The sequence below is a fragment of the Musca autumnalis genome, unplaced genomic scaffold, assembly GCF_047663935.1.
Source record: "Musca autumnalis isolate F117 unplaced genomic scaffold, ASM4766393v1 scaffold_2, whole genome shotgun sequence".
NCBI lineage: Eukaryota > Metazoa > Arthropoda > Insecta > Diptera > Muscidae > Musca > Musca autumnalis.
The window spans coordinates 183168265-183184226 of NW_027411755.1; the positions used below are offsets into that span (position 1 = coordinate 183168265).

Here is a 15962-nt window from a genome sequence, read left to right on the forward strand (position 1 = left end):
AACTTTGTATTTATATGTTGATTTTAATAATATTTTTGTTGTTTATGAATCATTTAATTTAACACAACAACAACATTTAACACAATCTCTAATTTTATTAACGTTTGATGTTAACATAAATTGAGTTATCCTTATGAACTGATATTTTTTTCATTCATTCTATTTGAGAGTAGCTGATTTTTTTTTTCATAAATTATCTTTGTAAATGAATTAATTAAATTATATTTCTAATTATAAATTTTAAAACCAGAGTAGATGTCATTCAAAGCAATTTATTTTTAATTTTAATTTTTTTTTAAATTATTGTTAGCATTTAAGAAATGTACATTGTATTTATTGTAGTATACTAGCCACATATGGCCATTTGGCTTGGCTTTGAAATGAATAAATAATAAATAAATAAATTTCATCATACATGACTAAACGACTTTGTCGCTTCTCAAAAGTGAAGCTAAGTAGAATAAAATTCAATAAATTCGTTCATTCCTCTTGAGCAACTTGAACTCTGTACATCAACCTCAGTGCTTCCTTAAGTAGTTGAAACTGATAGCAGAGCATCATCCGCAATACAGAGAGTGAATCAACCAAACAATCTACGAAAATCGTGTATTCTTTAATATTTATTTGGACAAAGAGAAGATAGAAAATTCGGTTTTAAAAATTTAAAGATGCACCAAAAGATTGCTAGGGCGGCTTAGAGGTGAAGACTTTTAGATAGAAGGGCAGGAACAATTTTACGAGGTTTTGATGCAAAAAAAAATAAAGACTCATGAATTTTTAAAGACATTTAGTTCCACCCAAAAACGAAAGAAAGCGTCGATTGTTGGTGGCTCAAAAGATTGAAGGAAACTTTTTTTATTTAGGAGGACCAAAAGACGTGGAGGTTTTTAGGATTTGTATGTGTGATCAAAGTACAAAAAAATGTGATTTTGTATACCCTCAGTATTTATGGTAACGAGGGAAAAATGTGGCTCATCGAAAGAATGGTTTCAGATCCCAAGAATGTTTGGACGAAGTCCTTTTCAGACAATTTGGAGTCGATTTAGCAATATCCGTCCGTCTGTAAGGCTGGCTAGCTGACTGGTGCGCACGATAACTCTCGAACGGATCAACCGATTCGAAACAAATTTTGGATATAGTAATATTTTGTCCAGATTTAGTTTAACTTCGAAGATAGGCTATATCGGTCCACTCCTTCGGGTACCTCCCCCCTAAAGTTCAAAATTTGTCTGTAAAAGCAATCGAGCAATCGTTGTGGTCCAAATTTTGCGCATCGTATTATTCCATCCAGATATAGATCGGGTTCGAAAATGGACTATTTCGGTCCACTCCTTCGGGTACCTCCCACACAAAATTCGGATAAAGTGAAGTTTAAGAGCTCCCCTCGGTTCGTTTTGAAATTTGTTTCAGTAAGTTGTACTTGTGGCTCCCTTTACGACGGTAAAATTTTTTTCCTGCGCAAGTCCATACTTCCTGATATATTGGCCTAAAAGTTCAAAGAAACACTGACGGCACCAACCAAAATGGCAAATCCGCAAGATAATTCTCACTGGGAGTTTCTGATTGGTGCAGACTTTGCACATCGTATTATTTCATCCAGTCATGCGTCAGGTTGGAATATGGACTAAAGCAAAGCAAACTCGTGATAAAAATTCAATATATTTTATATACGGCAAAATTATTGTCTTTGGTTTTGTTGTTTTTTTTTTTTTATACCCTCCACCATAGGATGGGGGTATATTAAGTTTGTCACTACGTTTGTAACTACTCGAAATAATCATTGTAGACCCCACAAAGTATATATATTCTTGATCAGCGTGCAATTCTACATCGATATAGCCATGTCCGTCCGTCTGTCCGTCTGTCCGTCTGTGGAAATCACTCTAGCGTCCGAACGGATTGACGTAGGTTGATGAAATTTTGGGAAAATATGTTATATTTACGTAGGACTTTTGGTATTGAAAGCGGGCTATGTAGGTCCACGCTTTCGTATAGCCCCCATACAAAATGACGCGTGACGCGTCGTCGTTTTAAGGAATTTTTAAGATATTTGGCCCATTTTACCACCGAATTGGTTGTAATTTGGTACTTTGTGTCTCCAGAGGCCAAAAAATATTCCTACCAAAGTTGGGATATATAGGTCCACGTTTTGGTATAGCCCCCATATAAGGCCCCATATAAAGTACGCGTCATTTTAATATATTTTGAATGTATTAGACTCATTTGACAACAGAATTGGTTGTAATTTGGTATTTTGTGTCTCCATAGGCCAGAAAACATTCCTACCAAAGTTGCGTTATATAGGTCCACGTTTTGCTATAGCCCCCATATAAGACCCCTTATAAAGTACGCGTCATTTTAATAGATTTTGAATGTATTAGACCCATTTGACCAAAGAATCGGTTGTAACTTTGTATTTTGTGTTTCCAGAGGCTAAGAAACATTTCTACCATAAAATGTTTATATAGGTCCACGTGTTGATATAGCCCCATAATACAATATCTCCCGATTTTCGATATTTTGAACGTTTTAGCCTCATTATCACACCGATATGGCTGAAATTTGGTATTTAGTCTTCTTTAGGCCTATAAAACTTTCCCCCAGAAATTTGTAGGTATATCTCCACGCCATCATATAGCCCCCATAGAACGGTACCTTCCGAATTTCGGTATTTTGAAGGTTGTGGCCACATTAATCCACCGAAATGGCTGAAATTTGTGGTGGAGGGTATAAAAAGTTCGGCCCGACCGAACTTAACGCTTTTCTTACTTGTTTTTTTTTTTTTTTTGGTCAGTGGCTGAGGGTATATCTCATATCTGACTGATATTTTCTTACTTGTTATATTAGCGTTATGTTTGTTTTAATACCCTCAGCCTTGAGGCTAGAAAAGGGTGTGTACACTTTGATACGACCAAAAATGTGCCTCATCGAAATAACGGTTTTAGTTCCCAAGTATGTTTGGACGAAATTCGTTTCAGACAATTTGGAGTCGATATAGCCAAGTCCATCCGTCTGTCTGTCTGTGCGTCTGTCTGGCTGGCTGGTACGCACGATAACTCTCGAACGGATCAACCGATTCGAACCACATTTTGGGTATCGTAATATTATGTCCCAACTTAGTTTAAGTTCGAAGATGGGCCATATCGATCCACTCCTCCGGGTACCTCCCCCGCAAAAGTTCAAAATTAGTCTGTAAAATGGTGTGAACGATAACTCTCGAAGGGAGCAATCGATTTGGTCCAAACTTTGCGCATCGTAGGGTTCGGTTTAGATCGGGTTCATATATGGACTATATTTGCCCACTCCTTTGGGTACCTCCCATACAAAATTCGCATAAAGTGAAGTTTAAGAGCTCCTCTCGGATCGTTTTGAAATTTGTTTCAGTAAATTGTCCTTGCGGCTCCCTTTACAGCGGTACAATTTTTTTTCTTGCGCAGGTCCATACATCCTGAGATATTTGCCTAAAAGTTCCAAGAAAAAGTTTAATCATTATCAGTCAGCTTTGCCGACAGAGATATACCCTCAGACTCGCTGCAATTCGATTAAAAGCAAAATTCTTCAACATCAGCTTTATTTGCGCTCATGCTCCCACTGTAGACAAGGACGAACAGACCAAAGATATTTTTTACGAGAGCTTAGAAAAAACATATGACCGTTGCTCTGCCCATGACATTAAAATTATACTAGGCGATTTTAATGCCAAAATTGGAAAGGAGAATATCTTTGGCCCAACAGTCGGGAAATTCAGTCTCCACAGTGAAACATCTGACAATGGTATGAGGCTGATAGACTTTGCAGCAGTACCAGATTTAAGCATCTCGATATTCATAAGGGCACCTGGCTGTCGCCAGATCAAAGAACAAGAAATCAAATTGACCAAGTTGTGGTAGATGGAAGACATGCATCAAGCGTGTTGGATGTACGATCGTTCCGAGGTGCAAACATAGATTCGGACCACTACCTTGTTGCGGCCAAGGTACGTACCAGATTAAAAGTAGCAAACAAAGTGCGAACAGACACAACACGGAAGTTGGACATCGGTAAGCTGCAATCACAACAGATAGCCACAGCATATTCCACTCAACTGGCCCAACTGCTTAATCAAAGCACTCCTCGTCCCGATAACATATCAGGACAATGGCAAAACATTGCCCACTCCATGCAAACAGCCGCAAAATCAGTACTTGGATACCAGAGACCTCCACCAAGAAATCCATGATATGACCAGGAGTGTCGTGCTGCTACCGAAGAGAAAAATGATATATGACTACTTTACAATCCGTAGCAACGTGTAGCGCACGAGAGCGATATCGGGAAAAAAGGAGAGAGAAAAACGTCTTTTCCGCAGGAAAAAGAGAGAGATGGAAAAGCGGGAGTACAGGAGACAGAATGAAGTCCGAAAATTCTACCAAAGAGGGAAACATCAAACTGATGGCTTTGGAACTGGCACATCCTCCTGTAGAGACCAGCAAGGTAATCTGGTAACAGATACAGATAGCGAACTCAGGATATGGAAGGAACATTTCTTCAATCTGCTGGTATCCAATAGTAGCGATGACAATGATGCCACAGATCCAATCCCAGAAGATGGTATTGAATGTATACCACCCGGCCAAGATGAGGTAACGACAGCAATAAACCGGCTGAAGAATAATAAGGCAGCAGGAGCAGGAGATGGCTTACCAGCCGAGCTGTTTAAAACCGGAGGCGACACGCTGATAAGGTGTATGCATCAGCTAGTTAGCTCCATCTGGCAGGAAGAAAGCGTACCCGACGATTGGAACCTGAGCATCCTGTGTCCCGACCATAAGAAAGGATATAAGACTTTATGCTCCAACTATAGGGGCATAAGTCTTCTCCCTATTCCCTACAAGATAGTGTCAGAGATATTGTGCGAACGACTAAAGCCCATGGTCAACGAAATAATTGGACTATACCAATGCGGCTTTAGACCTGACAAGTCCACCATTGACCAGATATTTACCCTGCGCCAAATCCTGGAGGAGACACAAGAGATGTACCACCTTTTTGTCGATTAAAAGCAGCCTTCGACAGCCCGCTACGTTCAAAAGTATTCCAAATAATGTCTGAATTTGGTATCCCCGCAAAGCTCATTCGGCTTTGTAAAATCACTCTAACTGACACAAGATCTTCAGTTAAAATAGGAAAGAGTTTTGTACCAAAAGAGGTTTCAGGCAAGGAGACAGCATTTCGTGTGACCTTTTCAACATCCTGCTAGAAAAGGTTATACGAGAGGTAAACGTCTACACCAATAGCCACATGTTACTTGCTTATGCTAATGATATAGACATCATGGGACGATCAGTAAAAGAAGTAACTGATACCTTTATGAAGGTCGAAGGAGAATCTGCTAAAGTGGGTCTGTCGGTAAACGGTGAGAAGACCAAGTTGATGGTGTCGACGCGCAATGCGTCCATTGAGCTCGGACCGACTGTGGAAGTTGGTTACTATAATATTGAGGTAGTAAAAGACTTCGTCTACCTCGGCACCTCCGTAAACACAACAAACGACATTAGTTGTGAAATAAAAAGAATAATTGTATTGGCCAACAGATGCTACTTTGGTTTAAGTAAGCAGTTTAAGCGGTATTCCAGAAAGCGAAGCAACAAATAGAGAGAATTGGAGATCTTTTCTTAGTTCGGCCTATAGAACAAATGTTCTGTAATGGGCTAGCTAAGTAAGTAAGTACAGGTTATAGGCACAACATTGGCCCGCTTTTGGAAGGTCATAACCTTCCACCGTCTGTTGTGGCCTTTGGTCCTTGGAAACCACCAGAGGAGTATAGTGCTGGCTGACCAAAGGATTATAGTACTTGCACGGTCAATGAAGACACCCCTACCAGAATTAACGGAGAGTATCACAGTTCGGCCGAAAAATGACATCACCTGGTAACCAATTGTTTCTCTTGGGTCAGAGAATCTCCCTCATCGGCAGACCGCCCGACTTCATCCCCTCTTAACGCCGCACTTAGTTTCAGAGAGTTCACTAATCATCGCTTCAGAGAAACGTTGTATAACAAATTATATGTATGAACGCTAGTCGTATGTGCAAGAAGTCCAAGTCCAATAGAGTGAAACAGGAAATTCCTCAAAGTGGGCGATATCTCCGGAACTGTTTAACATCTACACGACCTTAGACGTTACGTATGCGTATGATTGTACGATCATGGTGTCGGGTAAATTCCCTGACGTAATTTGTGATAGGATGAATTCCTATTTGATTGATATTAATACATTTTCCCGCGCGAAGAATATGCAAATATCCGTCACTACATCTTTATTCGTCATCTATGGAAATAAAGACTTTTCTAGGTATACAATGGAATGAGGAGCTCCTCTACATAATCTATAGAAAGAAGACCTTTTTAGGTCTGAACGAAAGAAGCGAAATGAACGAGATAATCTAAATGAATGAATATGTATGTATTTGGTTCCGCTTCTTTCATTTCAGGAATCGCTCCTTTAAACAATAGTTCGTTCACGAACGACACAACCCAAGCTCCGTTGGATTTAGACGTGATAAAAGAAGGGAATTTAAAATGAAATTTGTCTCTGTCCCTAGACGTACCAAAAGGAATACAAAGTGAACTTTTTAAGGGGGTAGCCCCTTTGGATATTTTCTCCGAGGCAATTTTGTACAATCCACAGATAGATCAATTCGGTTCACCAAAATGAAACAAATCGTTCATTTTGTTCTTTCGGCTCATTTTCGTCCAATATTAAATTTTTTGGTAGATAACTGTATTTATTGTTACTATCCTTTTAAATCCACTGATGAAGCGGTTTTAGTATGATTAGGACATGGGTAGTGATCTTTTGGATCCACTTAAAATCCTCTTAAAACCCTCAAATTGACATTCCTCTTTAAGCCCCTCTGAAATGTTTCAAGTGTGCTTGGTAGTTGATTATGTTCTCCTTCCTTACTTTTAGGAAATCTCCGGCAATATATGCAGCCATCCAAAGTACAGTTCCTGTTGGAATATGTATCCCTATGATGAAGTACCAATTTCGGAATTTTTTATTAATTCCACATTCAATCAAAGCGAGACCTTTTACAACGATCAATATGGACTGAACTCTTTGAAATCAAGTAAGTAAATGTTCTCTTCAATACTTAAATTCACTTACCGAAAAAACGTTTTTCAGATGTTGAGGTCACCAGTAATACCCAATTTTTTCGTGGCCGCTGTCATACCATTCGTCCAAAAGTTGCCCTCAAGAGGGCTACCAAAAATTCCGGCTATTCGATAATGTTACAGCATCATATCCCCAAGAAAGATGTCGACTTGGATATCTATGAGACACGACCCGGCTGGCATTTATACATCCACGATCCTAAGGAGAATTTCACTGAAGTCAGTATGAAGGCATCGGGTCGTGTGGAGTATGTTTTTGTGGATATTGATGAAGAAATCGAAATAAAGTTGCAGAGTCAATATTTTTCAAATATTGCAACGAAATATCAATACTGTAACAAAGATGAAAACTATAGTGAATTGAAGGTAAATGTTAAGCTATATTGGGAAGGGGAGGGGGGTTTCTGTCTAGGTAAAGTAGTAAGCCCCTGGAAATAAGTTTGGTACATTCTCTTAGAAAGGTTTGTTGAATTTGATCATGTAGACTGTATTAGGAATGATGGGTTGGTAAATCTGCTCCGGTAAACTGCATCAGAGCTAATGGGTTGTTGAATCTGCTAACACATCAATAAAATTACAGAGGTTGAAGATGGCGTCGCTGTAGTTTTGTTGGACGTCCAAACCATACATGTAGAAGACTTTCTTCAGATCCCCCTGGCGTAAAAATGCTGAATGGTATTCATGATGGTTCCAGTAATAATTTTCATTCTTGCCATTGGTAAGGGTGTGAAGTGTTTGACGCGGTGCTCCAGTAGTCATCTTGAAGAGTACGGTACTGAACTTTTATCAACAGCGTTACCTTATGGTTCCAAAAATTACGAATCGCTTTTGATTCAGTTGTTTTACTCCTCGGCCACTGCCAACTGTTGATGGTGTCGAGTGGTCATGTTAGATGACCCCACGTTGGGCGCCAATAAAAAAGAACAAAATTTACATTTGAACAACGTTTTATTTACATAACTTTGACAGTTTTATTTTATTGTTTCCAGTGTGGGGAAAGTTGTATTCTAAATGCAGTTGGTGAATATGCGAACTGTTCGGGACCTTGGTTGCACAATGATAACTCATTGCATTCCTGCAATTCCTATAAATCCATCATGAAGTTAATTGGAGAATATGGAAGGTAAGCCTATATATTTTTACTTGGTTTCTCTTATTAAAAGTTCCTAACCAATGCTTCTGTTTCTTTCAGAGTATATGAAAGTGATGATGACCCTGAATGCGACTGTGACCAACCCTGCGAATCGCGCATATTTTCCACATACATACAGAATCGTAAAAATTTTACCAAAAACATAGAACCAAGCACACAGATCTATATTTACTATACAACGAAATTGATATCGGTAAGAATTTTTATGAGATACGCCTTCTTAAGTTTGTATAACCACAACCTTATGGCGGGTATTTACGATCACAACTGTACCACATTGAAATTATGATTTTAGACTTCCTTTTCCACGCTCGAGTGTTAGATATCCAATCTGATCAAGTTCGGAGATTGTTGTTGTAACAGTGTTTTATTATTATATTTGTATGTTCGTTCTCCTGTTCAATCTGGCTCTGGGTCTATCTCCAGTTCCAGGAAAGTGGCTACTTCGATGGGATGCAACCACAGATCCACTGGAGTTAAATGAGTAGGTTTGGCGGGACAATTGAAAATGTGCGATTCCTGCCCAATAGGAATTTAGGCTACTGCAATGTCCCGAGCGTAATTGAGCCAAAACTACTCTGGTTTGCCGTGGCAGCTGACGCTCTTCAGCTGCGATAGAAGGGGGATGTACTCCGATGACTGCATTCACACAATAATTGCTTATGGCCTTAGCAACTGTGTCCGTGTGGATGCTGTTCAAACCTGCCTGATATGCCCGTTGATCTAGAGGTTCTCTCCTATATTGTTGGACCTCCGTCTCTAGAGCATGAATATCCTTCTTGATATGCCTGGGTGTATCGGTGGCCAGCAGATGGTGATTGGGATGGCTCTCACTCGAGCAAGTACTGCAACGATAGCATCTGATTATGTTGTCGTACTGGAAGAATCTTTGCCTCCTCATGTAGATGGTCCACTGTAGATTTGAGAAGGCACCATGTTGCTGTTCTCATGGCGCCGTTCTGACAAATTTGAATCTTATAAAATTCGGGTACCAAACTGGCGCCGCAGACCGACCTATCGCTTTATACGTGGTCAACAAGGTTTCTTTATCTGCACCCCAAGTGCTGTCGGCTAGGGACTTGAGGACCTTGTTCCTACATTTCAGTTTATCGCAGATAGCTGTGGCATGCGAGGACGACGTGTGAAAGTGGTATCGAATGTGACCCCTAGAATTTTGGGGCAGTTTGTGGTCGGAATTCTGCTACCATCGACCCTGATATTCAACTCTCTTCTATACTGCGCCGTCCATGTGGTGCACATAGTGGCCGTCGATTTAGTGGCGGATATCTGCATATTCCTCGCGTGGAAAAAGGTGGTAAGATCGGTTAAATAGGAGTTCAGTCTCTCACAGATGTCATCAGGGTAGGTACCTGACGCCAAGATCGTACAATCATCCCCACACGTTACGATCTCAATGCCGTCTGGAGGGGCGGAATACGGGAAAAGTGGATGTTAAACAGTTCCGGAGATATCACCCCTCCTTGGGGAACTCCCTATTTCACTCTACGGGCTTGGATTTATTGTTCCTGAATTCCACGTACGACTGGCGACCACACATATAGTTTACTATCCAACGTTTCAAGCTTGGCCGGAGTGTTGTCTGCTCAATGTCCTCAAACAGCGTGGAGTGCTTGACAGTAGCAAAGTGGAGTGCTTGACAGTAAGTCAAGCGCCACCATCACTGTTCTATCACACGGCCGCTCCTGGTTGCGTCCTCGACAAATATATGTGTAGATGGCGTACGGGCTGTTGTCGTGCTGTGCTGCTTACTGAATCCATGCTGATGATCGGTAACTTGATAGCTATTTCTAATGCTGGGGAGGACTAAGGCCTCAAGGGTCTTCGCTACAGGTGACAAAAGCGAAATCGGCATGTACGATTCCCCTTTGCGGGCTTCCTTGCCTAGCTTCAGTAACGGGACCACCCTGCCCATTTTCCAGACTTCGGGAACAATAAACGTGGCTAGCGATAGGTTGAGAACTTTAGTGAGATACTCCACTCCCGGCTCATCCAGCTGTTTCAACATTACCATGGAAATTCCGTCAGGGCCCAACGCTTTGGATGATTTAGCGTTCCTGATGACATTCGCAACATCATTCATTGTAAACTGTGGTGGTTCATCCTCGGCAGGAGGAGATCTAATGCGACGTACTCTCGGGGTGCTCGACAAACTGTCGATTAAAGTAACTTGCACACCTCTTCGGGTCAGTCAACGTTACTGAGGATGACAGGACCTCCTTCCGGGGTTCGAGAGTGACTTAACCGTTGCCCACAATTTACCTATACTGGCTCCAATGTTGCAACTCTTCAGATGATTTAAGCACTTGTTCCGCTTATGTTCACCGACCAGCCTGATAACTCCCAGTATCAGCTCCCTAACTCTGGGTTTGTCGGGGTTGGTTCGACTAAGCTCATCATGCTCCCGTCGCCTCTGCTGGGAAATTTGGTCTTACATCGGGTATTCGACCAGCAGGTATATGGCGAGCGGCTGCAGCATTGATGATGTCTCGGAACGTCCTTTCCGCTACCCGAACATCAGAAAGATTGGGCAATTCTCTAAAGCGGGGATTGGTGAACTCTCTGAAACTCGGCCAATCAGCTTTCCCGTGATTGACGAATGTGCGGCATTCAGAGGTGATGAAATCGGGTGGTCTGCTGATGGAGACAATTATGGGGAGATGGTCTGATCCAATGGAAATGACGGGTTGCCAGGTGATGTCATTTGTCAGACCAGGTGACACTATGGTGATGTCTGGCGAACTGTGACATAGTGCTCGTAGCTAACTTAGTGATGTTCTTCCATCTGGGAAATATGAAAACGTCCACCGCTAAATCAACTGCCACACTGTTCATCACCTGGACGGATGAAATTAAGCTCCCCCAAAACATATAGGTCGATAGTGTCCTGGTTATGATCTCAAACTACGCATGATATTGGTTGTAACCTTCGATAGGATGTCTTAGTAGCCCGCGCAAGCAACGGAACAAGGTTCTCAAGTCGCTGGCAATAGCCCGGTCATTGGTTAGCTATGTGGCACCAGAGTGGTATGCAATTGTTAGCGCTACGCTAACCGCCCTGAGGACTGGAATTGGGTGTCCACTCGTGACACTATTGGATCATCTTCATGAAGAGGCGAAGATTTTACCGATACTTGAGCATCCCTACCACAATCGTGTTCACGGAGAAAGATCCAAAGGTACAAATGGAACGTCTAGATCAACGAGTCTATCAAGTGAGTTCGAAAAGCTTTCACGCTGATGCAGTTACGAAGACAGTTAAACCCTTCCCACCCTGCATCCATCGCCTGCAAGTTCAGGTTGCAGAATTTGAATTGATATACAGAAGAACCAGAAGCAGATATAATGATTTTGGAGAAAGTTCACACCGAATATTTTATTCGTGTACCATTTCTCGGATAACAAAATTATCTCTTAAGTTCACTTTAAAGGCTTTTCGAGGATCGGTTCGAAATTTCCACCGAATATCTGTAATTCGTATCACGATTTTTCGTGGGCAAGTCCACGCTTCCTGGCATAATAACCCGAAAGCTCTAAAAAATCCTACGGTGACCAACAAAAGTGGCTAAGTGGCACAATAACATATCGAAAGGAGTGTCTGACATTGACACAATCTGTAATACACTCCGGTTCATCTGAATAGAACCAATCAATTTTGCCTACAAATACCTTTATATCTAACGATAGGAGAGGAATTGAAAATTATATTTTTGTAGACATGTAGAGTATATAATAGCCTCTCTCTCAAACTTCAACCATTTTTTACGACGGATTATATCGGACAACTTCTTCGAGTATTTCGACCAAACATGTTCAAAATGTTCGATTTAGTGCTGTTTAAGGGGCTGTTACAGGATTCATGTGAACTTTTTAACGAGGGTTGTCCTTATGGTCCTGATTTCGATATATTTTCTTCGTGTAAAAGTAAATACTTCATAGCACAATGTTTAAAAAATGGCCGTTTGCCACAATACTATATGAAGAGGTAACCACCTAAGATAGATGAAGTTCAAAGATATGCTCCAAATGCTACCTCCACAAAAATTCAACACATTTACCCTTAAATACAGTTTCAGACACAAAAGTGCAGCCAAGTCCAGTAGGCCTATTCTCTAACTTTTATCGATTGAAAAGTTGTTAAAATTCCTTTTGTGTTTGTAAGAACAATAAAACAAACAAATGAATTTTTTATAAAATAAACAATGAATAAAGTTGTTAAAAAGTTACAGAAAAGGTCTTTACTACAGGTAGTGTTTGTGTTCCCTTTTACAATGCCATAATTTTATTCTCCATTCTTCCCTCGAAAATAGTTCCAAAAACCCCGCCATGTTTTTATTTTCTTTTTTATTCTTCGAACAAAACTCATTAAATATTTATTGGCCCTTCCATTCATTCTACCGATCGAATGCCTATTTTTTAAAGTATAATTTTCTAAATTCGTGTGCTATTTTTTTGTTTTCAGATGATGGAAGAACGTCCCAGCTATGATACCACGCAATTTATTGCCGATGTTGGTGGTTCTTTGGGTTTCCTTTTGGGACTATCCGTGTTGGGTTTAATTGGTATATTGGAACATGTATGTAATCGGCTTTATATTCCTATATTTTATCAGCACTAAAGATAACGTCTATTTTACAGATAACTCTCCTATTGTGCGGCGGTGTCATCAAGAAAATGCAACGTAAACATGAGAAACGTTCAAAAGGCGGCGAAGAAATGGATAAGGGTTCCGAAAATAGTGATGCCACTGTAGACATTGCCACAATCTACAAAGAGCGTCTATAAAATATTACGAACGTGTATTACACATAACAAAAGTATTATTTTAATAAATATAAATTCTGAATATTTTTTTTAATAAAAATAATGAATAGATGCGACTTCACCATAATAATAGTAGAATTAAAATCTTCACAAACCTTTCCGAAGGGACAGGGGAAGTTTCTCTCATATCGTTAAAAATATGATGTTGATTGACAGGGGCATCGAACAAGTACAATCATTGCTCAAGTTGGGTGTGCTTACCATCGCACCACGGTGACACTCGCGAATTAAAATTAATCCAAGTCAAATACTGAAACCAGCCAAGAATACCAGGTGAATCGTATAGACCAATTTCGAGTGTGTGGCCCGTAGCAGACACGCTTGGTCCCGTTAACAGCACAGCACTACAACAGCGATAAAATCCATCTCCACGCAAAATAGTCGATGACACAACCGGAACTAACTATACGATATAACTATACGACTTGTCTAAATCTCTCAACATTGTCAAGAACTCCACGCTGTTTAAGGAAACCGATCGGACCACATTGATAATATGTTATGTATATGTCTGAAAGCCAGTTGTACGTGGAATTCAGGAACTAAAAGTCGAAGCTGTTTAACCTCTACATGTATTCCCATCCACGATCTTGGTGTCGGGTACCTTCCCTAATGTTATTTTTTAAAAGCTGAATTCCTATTTAATGGATCTTATCACCTTCTAACGCGCGAGAAACAGACAAATATCTCCCACTAAATCTACGACCACTCTTTTCACCACATGGACTGCGGATATGAATACTAAGGGGTAGTTTACACTATATGTAAATGTCATATGACATGCAATTTTTCATCGTTATATTGTCGCTAATATGTGCAATATTGGGAATTTTCCTTACGCAATTTACTTTGTGTGTCCACACCAGCAAACATTTAATAAAATTACGTCTCCACATTGCCTGCGTGGGTAGATATGGAATGTTTTTATTTCGTGTCATATAACATTGATAGATAGTGTAAACTACCTCTAATCTGAATGACCCTATCGATGGTAACAGATTTTTGACTACTAACCCAAGATTTAAGGAATTTCGTTCAACAGTAAGTTCACGTCGTCCATAGGAACAGGGTCCTCAAGTTCCCAGCAGGCAAAACTTGAGGTGCAGATTAGGAAGCCTTTGTGACCATATATGACGCCATAGTTAGGACTACAGTAAGAGCAACGCGATGGAAAAATATTTAAAGTTGTCAGAACACCACCCTGAGAACTTACCCTGAGAGTCATCCTAATCACCGTATTGTAGATGGGACACAACCCGAAGCAACCACATTTCTAGACCAGGATATAGAGTCCGAGCCAGATTAAGCCGGAAAATAAACTATCATATCATATGCCGTCACAACAACAACTTTATGCTTGGTTAAGAACAACCATTTCACGGATCTTCATGCGATGTTTCTGGATTGTTAGGGCTCGTCACAGAGAAGCTGTAGTTTATACTATAGCAGAGAAACTTATAATATTATCATGGATGACGTATGAGGTGAAAGAATCCAAGAAACTGTCCTGACCTGCTTTAACTTGGCAAAGCCTAGGACCTTACATTGGTCCCTCTTTCATCTTAAGTATGCACTGACCACCCCGTGATGTCTCCTGGGAAACTGCCTCTAACAACCGTTAAAAGTATTGAGCTAACGTTCGTTCACCCATAAGAACGACAAGAACATGGGTTGGATATTGGGTTAGTAACCCACCACTATAAAAAACTTTCTACCCTCTAGAGTTGACGCTACCTGCAAAAGAGTTAACAACCATGATCTGTATGAATGAAGTTTGCTCACTTGCGGATGTGCAAATCCGATATTACTGCCACACAGTATATACTATGAATTGCGGAAGACGTGAAAACAACACCTAAAGGTGATGCATTGTATTATACCTGCCACGAGTTTGGTTGCGTATTTGTAGCAAGTCAGGGCCTAAAACACTTGCAGAGAAGTTGTTCATGACTGAAAACTTAAGAAATGGATTTGCCACAGCCGAAATTGTAATGTTCTGGTCAGGGATTGAACCGCATACCTCCTAAAAGCAAGGCGAACTTGCTTACCACTGCACTGCGATGGATGGGGGTGATCTCCGAGTACGTCATTCGCACTGTTCATTTATACTGCCTGCGCACATGCATATGAATGCTATCCAAGCCTGCCTGCTCTTTGATCTAGAGGTTACCGTTTGTACCTTTAGACCTCTCTCTGTAGATCATGAAGATCCCTCCTGACATCGCTGGGTGGGGGAAGCCACTCTACCCAGCGTTTTGCTAGCCGCTTGAAAAATATTATTTTTAAAAATCCACGCCATATTGGTGGCTTGAAACAATATTTCTTTAAAAATCCACGTTGTTGAAAAAGTATTAAAACAAGTAAAAAAGTATAAGTCGGTTTTGCCGACCGAGATGTACCCTCAGCTTGTGTGGATTAAATAGTTTCCTTCCCAAAAAAAAAGTATGTATTTAGGGGGGTTTTCAAAATTCTGGGCGATTGAACCGACAAAAATATGTATTGGATTAAAGCTCAAACATTTGGGGGGAATATCGATAGATAGGGCTTTTGTACCATACTTGCCTACGAAAAACAAAATATCGCAAAAATGTTGATCAATTGTGTGGGTAGTAGCCCAAGAAATGGACTGATAGGATCCACATTTGAACATAAACTAAGTTTGGATAAAATATTTAGAGATCCAAACTTTGAACCAAATCGGTTGTACCATTTTAGCGAATATTTTCGAACTTTTCTGGGGGAGGCACCGGAACCGAGCACCACCTTCAAATTTCTTCTAATATTCGAAGAAATATTACGATATCCAAAGTG

General features: G+C 40.5%; 1 protein-coding gene across 2 annotated transcripts in view; it reads left to right on the plus strand.

Annotated features, from left to right (window-relative positions):
- The window catches only part of ppk17 (amiloride-sensitive sodium channel pickpocket 17), a 70940-nt gene extending 57738 nt beyond the window's left edge, over nucleotides 1-13202 (plus strand). For both annotated transcript variants that reach the window (XM_073965684.1, XM_073965683.1), the window contains exons 2-7: nucleotides 6951-7110; nucleotides 7167-7522; nucleotides 8146-8279; nucleotides 8349-8502; nucleotides 12790-12903; nucleotides 12966-13202. In XM_073965684.1, coding sequence (XP_073821785.1) covers nucleotides 7002-7110; nucleotides 7167-7522; nucleotides 8146-8279; nucleotides 8349-8502; nucleotides 12790-12903; nucleotides 12966-13112 — 1014 coding nt within the window. In that variant the 5' untranslated portion in view covers nucleotides 6951-7001 and the 3' untranslated portion in view covers nucleotides 13113-13202. The remainder of the gene's footprint in view (nucleotides 1-6950; nucleotides 7111-7166; nucleotides 7523-8145; nucleotides 8280-8348; nucleotides 8503-12789; nucleotides 12904-12965) is intronic.
- The last annotated feature ends 2760 nt before the right edge of the window (nucleotides 13203-15962 follow it).